Source organism: Pygoscelis adeliae, unplaced genomic scaffold (assembly GCF_000699105.1).
Source record: "Pygoscelis adeliae isolate BGI_AS28 unplaced genomic scaffold, ASM69910v1 Scaffold407, whole genome shotgun sequence".
Lineage (NCBI taxonomy): Eukaryota > Metazoa > Chordata > Aves > Sphenisciformes > Spheniscidae > Pygoscelis > Pygoscelis adeliae.
Window position 1 is genome coordinate 837,234 of NW_008825251.1, and position 11,367 is coordinate 848,600.

General features: G+C 41.5%; 1 protein-coding gene across 1 annotated transcript in view; it reads right to left on the reverse strand.

Moving 5' to 3' along the window:
* The window catches only part of NCOA6 (nuclear receptor coactivator 6), a 34,564-nt gene that overhangs the window by 11,995 nt on the left and 11,202 nt on the right, over positions 1-11,367 (reverse strand). Inside the window, 5 exon segments of the mRNA XM_009329334.1 lie at position 1; positions 3-1,293; positions 2,217-2,338; positions 9,151-10,267; positions 11,225-11,367. The exon segment at position 1 is cut by the window's left edge and continues 1,696 nt beyond it; the exon segment at positions 11,225-11,367 is cut by the window's right edge and continues 3 nt beyond it. Of these exon segments, the coding sequence (XP_009327609.1) occupies position 1; positions 3-1,293; positions 2,217-2,338; positions 9,151-10,267; positions 11,225-11,367 (2,674 nt within the window).

Genomic DNA, 11,367 nt, shown 5'->3' on the forward strand with positions numbered 1-11,367 from the left:
CAGGTACAGAAATTGCAGGATTCTGATTACTTAGCATGTTATTATTTTGAAAACTTGTAGTCACAGGTGTTGGCAAAGAAGAGGGACCAGCCATCATATTTCTTTGTAATTCCATGTTCTGCAAGAGAGATGGATTCTGCTGAGTTGTCAATGATAATTTAGCTGCTTTTGAATTCTGTCTGCCAGGACTTGGTGTAGTTTTCCTACTGGATCCAGGACTGGACCTTCGACTATTGCTTGGACTTGCTCTCTTTGTTCCTCCAGTGTTGGTTTGTTTTCCTGAATTAATGACCATGCCTTCCAACTTGTGTGACTGTGGCGCAGCAAAACTAGACTGATTGTTAATTGTGAGATTTGATGGGGCTTGTCCAATGGCCTTCAAAGTAGTGGGATTAAGACCCTGCTGATCAAATCCTCTATTGAGATTAGGCCTGGGAGGTAAAGGAATATTAATTTGGGGAGGGAACAGACCAGCTATAGAAGCATTGAGTCTCTCTGGAGACAAGCTAATTTCTGATGGTTCTGTGCTAGGTGGACGGTTATTAGGAGTCTGAGGATAGTATGGCCTTGGGCTTGCTCTGTTTGGGGTTTTAGGCCTTGAAGTTTGTGATGGGGCGGCAACATTTGGAAAATGGTGTGTAAGAGTGCTAGGCAGAGAATTGGACTGCTGCTGGGGACTTGCACCTTGGGCAGTTGAAAGTGGGGATGGTCCAGGTTTGGGTCCCGTCATCATTAATTGGTTCTGTGAAACTACTAAATGAGACGTCAAATTATTCTGAGCTCCTGATGTTGGGGGGCCTTCAGAACCACCTCCCTCTGGAAGGGAAGATACTGATGAAACCTCTCCAAGGGGTGAGCTGGAAGGATTCTGTACATTATCTTGATAAACCATTTTTCTTGCATTATTTCCCAGAGGAGGATTGCCTGGCAAGGAAATTCTTTGTTTATCAGGAGATGGAGGCACTGATCCAGGACCTTGGAGGTTAACCATTACTGGCATGTTACCACTCTGCTGCATTGGCATTCGTTGAGCATCTGGATTCAGAGGCCCTCTAGGTGGGTGAACTCCTGGTGGTACAGGAAGCCTGACTGATTTGGGATCCTGCTGCATCATAAGCATCATCATCATCTGCTGCTGCTGCTGCGGTGTTTGTGGCGGTGCCTGGGCTTGCTGTGGTGGTGGCTGTGGCTGCTGCTGCTGCTGTGGCTGTGGCTGCGGCTGCTGCGTATGCGGCATGAGTTGAGGTGGCATCTGCTGAAGTGGCCTTTGTTCCACTGGCTGAGATGGATAACCTAAGACAACAATATGATACATTCATTAAAACCAAACAAAGATCAGAGAAAGCAGAATTTCTGTAATGAACAGGATTAGATAGAAAGTATAGCCAGGAGCCTGTTTATCTTATGTGAGAGCCACATTAATGAAACAGGCTTTACAAATAAGGACAGAGATTTTACTTAATTCTTTAAAATATTTTTTACTTAACATATGAATGACTTGCATGACATTTAATTGGAGATCTCTTAGTGTATCGTATCAGCTACTAGCTATTACTACAGATTCATGCCACCTGAAAAGTCTCTGCAACTGTCCATGGGCTTGCTTTCACTTACAAATGCAGAGTTGGACTTTCACTAATTAATAGTCCTTAAAACACACTTAAGAGTTTGACAGGCCCTGTGGGACATGAACTAGCATACGTGCTACAGACCTGACATTTCCTCATGTACAAAGCAGAATCTGCCATGTATTACTTGTCCAAAACCAGTGCTAAGAACCACCCGTGTGGCGTAGAATATAAATTCCTTTGCAGACTTTGGATTTAATCCTCCCTATGTGCAAAGGATAACTCCAACTGCAACCTCTATTTCTTAATTCTGAAAAATCAGCTATTGGTTAATGCTAAATTTTTAAGGCATCAGTCTGTGCTACAGCTAGAAATACAGAATTTTTTTATCAGTTATGTTATTGCTGACTAACTCTACAGTATTCAATATGATACCTGCAGGATGATACAAGAGAATGTGGCCACCTCTTCATTTTGAGCTAATTCAAAGAAAACACTTAAACAATGGTACCAATTAGTTACTAGAAGGAAAAAAAGCTTTGGACTTGAATGTGTGATAACACAAATAAAATAGAACTGTCACAAAGATCAGTTAAAAGCTCTCCTATAGTTATTACATTCAGATAATCCACAGAAAAATCCTACTACCTGGTGGCCTACTTGCAAACTCCGGAAGTTTAGGGCCTGAATTATCTAAATTCAGTCCTTGTTCTCCAGACGTCGATGACTGATCACTCTCCTCCAGGCCAGCTGGACGTGGTTCTGAAGAACTGAAAGAAAAATAATTGCAATTAAGATCCAGCCCCCACATCAGTGTTTGACTTCTGCTTCCATAACTAAGTACTCAAGTAATTAATTCCTAGCACTTTTCACAGACCTGCAAGTAACTCACTAAAATGCACCACTACCTCTGGTATAACTTGACAAACTTGAACACAGAGCCCAGGTCTGCTGACAGTCACTCCTGTGCCTTAAGTACTACCGAAAAGGAAACAAGCTGCCTGGTGCTCTATTGATCTTAAACATTTCTTTCCTTTGTTTCTACCTTGAATCTGAGTTTTATAACTAAAAGAATGCCAATGAATATTCCAAATGATATAGATATCTATATATTTAAACTAAATAAGCTTCCCTCTAATACTGCTGTGACATCTGTATAGATAAGTATCATGGGTAGATGCACAGAAATTTATTTTAATGGTAGCACCATTTCTGCCAGTATTGTACCCAGAAGTGACTAGCTCAGGGTATCAGAGACCTCTGTTAACATCACAGCAAAAATGCACTGATGTATCAGACATTATAAGTCACCCGCCAGAGCACAGACCTTTGTGGGATACCGAGGGTCTGTAAGTGATCATAGAACATAGAATGGTTTGGGTTGGAAGGAACCTTAAAGATCATCTAGTTCCAATGCCCCTGCCACGGGCAAGGACACCTTCCACTAGACCAGGTTGCTCAAACCCCGTGCACCCTGGCCTTGAACACTTCCAGGGATGCGGCATCCACAACTTCTTTGGGCAACGTGTTCCAGTGTCTCACCACCCTCACGGTAAAGAATTTCTTCCTAATATCTAATCTACATCTACCCTCTTTTCGATTAAAACCATTACCCCTTGTCCTATCACTACAGGCCCTGCTAAAAAGCCTGTCTCCATCTTTCTAATAAGCCCCCTTTAAGTACTGAAAGGCTGCAATAAGGTCACCCGGAGCCTTCTCTTCTCTAGGCTGAATACCCCCAACTCTCTCAGACTGTCCTCATACAGGAGGTGCTCCAGCCCCCGATCGTCTTCGTGGCCCTCCTCTGGACCCGCTTGAGCAGGTCCACATCTTTCCTATGCTGGGGGCCCCAGAGCTGGATGCAGTACTCCAGATGGGGTCTCACCAGAGCAGAGGGGCAGAATCACCTCCCTCGACCCGAGGCCATGCTGCCTGTGATGCCGCCCAGGATACAGTTGGCTTTCTGGGCTGCGAGCCCACCTTGCCGGCACATATTCAGTTTTTCATCCACCAGTACGCCCAAGTCCTTCTCCAGGGGTACTTGATGCTCCAGGAGACTCTCTAGGACAATTTAAAATTGTTCAGATTCAATACCCAGTACTTCCACTGAATCAAGACAACTTTTGCAGACTTAGAAAAAAACAAGTTTCTATAGCTACCAATATATATGGTCAGAGGATGTAAGATAAAGAGAGGTGAAGAGTAAAAGACCTTAACTGCTTATCGGCTTCATGAATATATGAAGGCTGTATGGAGATCTACATAATAAAAGCTCTGAGTTAAAATTGAAGACATCGAAATAAGCCCACTGCAAACAGAGAGGCAGAATCATGCAGAAATGCCAAGGACAAAAGAAATTTTCAGCAGAATAAGAATTTGAAGTATATAAAGGCAGAGAGATCGATCTTATTTAATTTTACTTGAGAGTAACAGTTTCTGGCATCTGTACAGCTGACATGGAGAGACCCAGGCCTGTCCTAATGTCCTATTAACTACCTAACCAACATTCAAAAAGCAGTGTGTGACTTGGAAGTCCCTGAACTTTCGTGGGTCAAAATTGGGGAGAATGTAAACCAAGAGAGAAGAAAGGTAAGAAATGGGGCAAACACAGAACCGTTCGAAGCACTGCTGCTGAGTGGGCAAGTATTGCCAAGGGAAGTATTTGGAGCTAAACCTTTTGTCTAATCCAGCACACCGCCAGTTTTTGTGATGCAGTTGTTGTAGGCTTACATGCCCCCACCAATAAATTTGATTAAAATTGGCAAAATGCATACACGTGCCCCAGAAGCATTATATTAGCAGCCACAAATGAACAAAAATTCTGGCAGCAAAATCACCCAGAGGAGCTGCAGCCTTTGATGTAGGTGCCAGCAATGTGAACTGGAATAACTGCCTAAATTGTGAACACAGTCTTAAATTTGCAATTTTGCCATTTATGATTTCTTTATAATGGTGGGGGATTAAAATGCTACAGTTAAAGATTAGATAAAAAGCCGATGCAGAGCATCACTGCACAAACAGGTTTAACCTAGAAAACAATCGTGGTGCAAAATCAATTCTTAGAAAACATCTGCCAGATGGGTCTAATCGGGCAAGCTGTACAAACCTTGCGAAGCAGACAGGAGTTTTGTTTGCTAGCAAAGAAGAGCAGTTACTGTAGGAAAGATTGCTACTGTAATTGCTGGAAAATTTAAACATAACTTGAATTTTGAATGTAGCTGAAATTCACTGGGCATATTTAGCAACCACCACATATCAAAACCCCCCAAAATTCTGAATACAAATAACAGGCAAGATGAGAAGTTTGTGTGAGAGGGACAAATATCCCATATTTGTTCTTCTTTCCTATTGCTCTGGATGTAAAAAAAACCAACCGCACATGAGGTACAGCACGGATTGTCATAAGTGAACCCTTTGCTCCACCAGCTGCATCCTCAAGCACAACCTTCAGATACAAAATCCCTCATCAGAGTGGAGAGAGAACTCCAGAAGACAAAAAAAAGAAAAACCAAAGAAACCCCAAAACAAAACCAAAAAGGGCTGCAGATGCCAAAATAAGGCGTGCGAAAATAAAATTACAGTACAGATGCAAGCAGAACCAGCCCTGCTGACACAGTACAATGCTCTGCAACAACTTTTGCTTTTATAGAAAGGCACTTGTCCCCTGATGCTAAAGGAGTTTCATTTCCCACGTATACAGGGGGACTGTCACCTCCAGACCTACGGTTAAAAGCTCTCTGAATCTTGTTGAGAAAAACTTCTTTGTCCTGCAGTGCTATTCACCATCTGCACATCACACTTCACACTGGATACTGCAAATCTGAACGCCAGCAGTGATTTTACCAAGTGTATTACTTCTGTTCTACCAGTACACATGATGTTTATGGTCTGTGCACAGGGGAACATTAAACAACTGTTTGTTTGTGCACGTATTTAAGAGAATTCACTAACACGTTTTATCTACAATCACATTTAATCTAGCATCTTTTTCTTCAGTTTACATCCCATTACCTACAGTCTTCAGGTTCAGAAAACAGATGCAATCACTTTTAAACAACCTACTTTTCTAAAATGTCTTGGTTTTCATTCCAATGCTGAGTTGCTCAATTAAGCAAACCCTGAAAACTATTTTAGACTCAGCTGAATAAACTCTTTCAATGGCTCACTTATCCTATTTACATTCCAGTGTGGCTCAGTCTACAAACCATACTACTAATGGTACTTTTGTTACTATATTATTACATCTCAGAAATTATTTCCAAGAAAAAAGAAAAAAAAAAGAGAATACTTTTTAGTGTGTTTATCCAATTAGCTGCATTTCCACAGGTTTGCTGCTCTGAATTCCAAAATTACTGAGGAAGAATGACAGAGAAGAAGCTGAGATGAAAAGCATCCTATTTGCTTCTGATGCAAAAGAAAGTGATCCAAATCAGATTTAAAAGAATCAGCAATACCCAAGACAGGAAAACGCTGAGCTTGCCTAATGATGCCAGGGAAGCCGAGAGCAAATGAGGCAGGAAGGTATTACAGCCAGCTTTCATTGCAGTCACCCTCCTTTTGCTGGAGAAAAATCTCAAAAACATTTATAAGGATTGCTCCCTTCTTAATGCTCCTGCAAGGATAAAGTGATTAATATATAGCCCATTAAGAAACAAAATGCTAATCCATATCAGCTGCCAAAACAGCGTTCTGCAGGTAGCAATGGCAAGAGAACATGCACTGAAAATTTAAGTGATAGAATAAGTACAAAGTGGTATTTCCTTTGTTAAGTACACTGAAATCTGATTAAAAGCCTTATTTAAGAGCTAGGAATTCTTTTGAGTTGTCGTAGCTCAATAGAAAAGCCGTAATTTAGGCTTCTTTTATTGTGAAAACCTTTTAACAAGCCAATAGACTTGTGGGGCTTTGTAAGCTCAGAGGAGAGCTTCATACATCCGTTTATTGATATTCCCAGGCCACACTGAAGCTGGGTGATCATCAGCAAGACCAATGAAAACAAAATCCTAACAAGGCTTTGCTTTGATGATTAACGGATTTTCTTTTCAGAAGGGAGTGCCAACTTGTCTGCTCCCTCTGAATCCTTTGTCATTTCCATGGCAAGACAGCTTGCTACAGTAGTGGTTACCGTTATTTTACTGGAATCTATTTAGAATTGAAGCATTTTATTTTGTACACATAGCACCAGATCTTTCCTACCTAGAAATACAAGGCCATTTTTGCCTTTGATTTGGGGAAAAATAAACAACCCCAAACTTTCCATGAAAGATGCAGATGACTAATAGTGACACAAGGTTTGCATATTTCACTTTTCTGCAAATTATCAGCAGTGCTTACCGGTACTATACAAATTGCTGTTGGGTAGCAGCTATGCAACATGAATGTTTTTGATACAAAGAAAAATAAGACATTGTTATTGTTTGAAAGACATCTGGATAGCTTTGAATGTCAGGTGAACAACAAACAGGAAAATATCTGCTTGCTATTTATTTGAGACTCTCTGCAGGATCTAATGTATCAAAAGCAGGAAGACGCACGTTCTACCGTTATGCTACTACTATTCTTTACAACTAGACCACATGACACCACCTTGTGCAATATACTGTTACAACCCACTCTTGCCAAATGACTTGCACTTAAAATTTCTGGAATGGCAAAATGAAGATACCTACATGCCCTCACATACCTCCCTTCCATGTAGCCAAAGACTATTAAAGCTAGAAAGCTCGGCGCACCTTCACCTATGGCCTTCCCTACAGGCCTGCTCTGCTCCTTGCGGCAGCACTGCAGCAGGATGGATTGTGGCTGTCCGTGACCGCCCACCTGGGCACGAAGGAGCCCTGTTCTACAAATTTCAGAAGCTGGTGAGGCATAAGGAGGTGGGCACTGCAAGAGATGAGCTGGTATCTCAGTTATGGTTTCCAAGTCACCCCAAAGTTGCAGTCTACCCACACATTGGCCACTTGGTTCTAGCTGAGTTACTTTAACCAGGTTTTCACAGCTGGCCATAGACTGTGTACTCCTTCGGATTTAATCCAAAATCACATGGCCTGTTTTGCAGCAGTGTTGAGCTGATAGGCCATATCGTGACCATATATAATTATATAGCAGGTATTTGAAAGACTTTTTTCAAGGGCTATTAAATTAGCATGCTTTGCTTTACCTTTGCTATGCAGCATTTCTGCACCTGTAAAATGCACGTAACAGCTCCTGCATTTTATTTTAGTACTAGTTAAGCCAATTTATGACTGTCACAAAAGATTAATTGCTATAGGTGATTTAAGTTGTTTCAGTCCAGAACTAAAATATCCATGAGAAAATTAATTCCATCTTCACGGAGGAATCTTGACATTGAGCAGAAAATGCAGGTTGGGGCTACGCGCTGAATAACCAAGGGAAAAAATAAAATATTGAGCAGTCACTTAGTACTTGAATGCCATCCACTCTTTGCACTGAACTGGACATCTGTCTCTGGAAAAGGTAGCGTAAACTTCAGGTTAAAGACTTACAATGATTATTCAAAGGAGTGGGACTGGTGGAACCAGAGACACATCAGTAGCTTAATGTGCCATTGCTACCATTTTGTTTGTTTGTTAAGAATTTAACTTTGAAATTTGGATATTCCAGTGTTATAATTATCTGTGCAAATTTTTTCCATTTTTTTCTAAAGCAAACTGGAAACAATCACCAGAATTTCCATCAGGTGGATTCCTGTCAGTGCCCGTGGCTCATCTGCAGCATTAGAATAACTAGATACAGCATATCTGCCTTTACCATTTCAGCTGAGTAACGGTCCAGCAGCAGTAGTCTACCACCCTGTGCTGGTATTAGTAGACTGTCAACAGCAAAAGGTTACGGGACGGCTGGCCAATGAAGAATATACTGCCCAAAGAAGAATGAAGAGATTCAGCAATCTCCTATTTCCACTAAACAGGTACTTCATTCATTATCTCTCAATATTACCCATTTGCCTCTTCCCTCTCAAGAGTTGTGGGTTTTTTTCCTTCCTAATCTCTCCTAGGCCAGGAAGACCAGCACTGCTTGGGCTTGTTACCCTCATACCCAGAAAGTACCAGATTCCTCCCTCTAAATTCTAGCTGCAGCTTCAACTAAGAGATAAGTCCAGCTCAATTCCAGGCAGAAACATGGCAGGATATACATATAATTCAGGAAACAACTCCCCAAAAATCTCTACTGCACATGTTATACAGAGGCTTCTAATTCTTCTGAAAGTACCTCCCAACCTTTGATCATGGCTGTCAGACTGCTTAAAAAAGGCAGCCTCCTCTTCCAAGGGCTGCGGCACCATGTGCCACATTCTACACTTCCTTTACCCAGTAAATGTAATGTGCTGTTATAATTGGGTTTATAACAGAGCTGGGATGTTTGCATGGGTTTTTTTTAATCCTGAATGAACTTTCCAGTGGCAGACTTGCCAGTGGGTTATCATTTAACTCGAAAGAAATTGCTAGAATATGAAATAATACAGGTCCTTTCTCACCCCATACTTGCTGAAAAAATATTGACAAGTTGCCTGTGGAGCTTCCCCATGCCCCTTATAAAAACAATGTAATATTAAACCTACGTTGTTTGTTCTAGTTGTTGATTATTTTTCTTCTTCCTTGGAGGCTTCTTCTTCTTCGGCTTGTTGGCATTCTGATTATTTTGTTTGTTGTTCACACCAAAGTGTCCTGCTGATATATCACTTTGTAGAAGGTTAACCAAGAGAGGGCTTGTGAGCGTAACATCTTTATTGACAGGAAAAACAGGATTCTGCCCACAGGAAATCTGATTCCCATTTGGCGTTCCACTAAACCCTGTATTGAAAGGCAGCCCATGGCCAGAGAAATGACTCCCTGAAGCATTGTTGTTTCCTTGCATTGCTTGCATATGAGAAGGCACCATGTTTGGCTGCTGCACAGGAACATCAGGTAACATCTGTGTCAAGTTCACATCATTATTTGTTGTAGTAGTATCCCCAAGTTGCTGAGATATGTGAGGACCAGGTCCAGTGGGTCTTAAAACTTGCCCTTGAATTCCCATAACCTGAGAAGGATTACCATTCACAGAGCCTTGCTGTGCCATCATCTGCCCAGTGAACTGCACCATGTTTCCTTGCATGTTTGGGGTTGGTCCTCTCATCAGTTGAGCTGGCCCCGTCATAACGTTGGACTGGTTTTGAGTACTAAAAGGCTGTTTATTTCCTTGCATCTGAGTGGTCATCATCTGTTCCATCATCGAGTTTTGCTGCAACAAGACCTGGCCCTGAGGTCCCATCATCTGATTGTGTGTAGACATCATCTGTTGTCCCTGCTGAGGAATCATCTGTTTGGGTGGGGTCATCCTTTGGGGAGAAGGACCAAGATTTTGGTTTTGTGGTGTCACCATCATTTGGCCTTGTGGCATGAGCTGAGTTCGAGAAAGTATCATCTGGTTTTGAGGGTTCAGCGATCCCTGAGCCTGAATGTTTACCATCTGTCCTTGAGAGGATACAATTTGCTGATGCATTCCCATAAGCTGAGACTGTGGTCCTTGCTGAGGCTGTCCCTGTATGTTGCCCATGTTAACTTGTGGCACCCCACTAGCACCAGCCTGCTGGTTGTTCAGATTTCCATGAAGTCCCATTAGATTGGTCTGCATCATATTTGGTGGGCCATGTGGTGCCTGCATCTGATTTTGAGGAGGTCCAGATCCTTGGCCACCTTAAAAAAAAAAAAAAATAAATAAATTGCCAGTAAGAAACTGATTGGAGTGTATAAGAGTTTTCACAACTTTTCATGTTGAATAAGTACTCCAAAATTGTTTTCCTCCCTTTTCCAATGAATGGGAATATCTGACATTATTTGCAGACCTGTGATGCAATGTTTGATGCTACAGATAGATGTTAGTTGTCAAAACAGAACATCATACTTCTCAAAACAAACACTTAGACCGGTACTTCTGTGTACCCCACTGCGGAAGACATAACAGAAATTTAATTTCAGTTGTTATCTGTACATAAGTTTGAAAGTCTTCCATAATATAACCTAACTCAACAGAATAATTCCTAACCAAAATAAGCTTCAAACCTTGAGGTTATTTTATAATGGGTTAAAAAATAAATACACATGGAGTACTGATGAAATGACATTATCAGGGTATCCATAATCCAGACAAAAGACTAATAATTGAATTGTTAAATGGAGACATTTGTGAACTAAGGATTTAATTTTTACAGGACTGACTGTAAGCAGACTTCCAAAGCTTTCAAAGGAGCTAATAATCTTTTCAAAGCAGAACAAGATTATTTTGTTGTTCTGCTTCTAAGATAACAACAGTCTTTTTTTTTTTTCTGGACAAGAAGTTCCTTTTGTGTTGTATCTTTATTACCCCTAGCCTCCAAATTTCAGTGCTACTTCCATTCAATTTCTTAACAGATACTTCTGGATCCTAGTACCACAGTCCTATCAATAATAGTTGGGTTGTTTGAAAAACACGAGCAGCCTCCTGCTTTTCTTTTCCTCATTTAGCAATACACACAGAATGCCCCTGCAGCCCCAGCTAGCTAACTCCCTATTAATGACACGAGTTTAATGTTTTGGTATCTGTGTTACACAAGTAAAGGCGTAACTGTCTACAAAAAAAGAAAAAAACTGAGGAACACCACATTCCAAACAGACCTGCGTGCTGCACGTTTTGGCTAGTTTGCAGCTGCGGTGCTCCGCTGTTCACCGGTGTTCCTGGAGCTGTGGAAGGCACCTGACCCTGCATGAAGTTCTGGTTAGCCTGGCCTGCAGGGAACCCCGGTGGGAGGCGCTTGGGC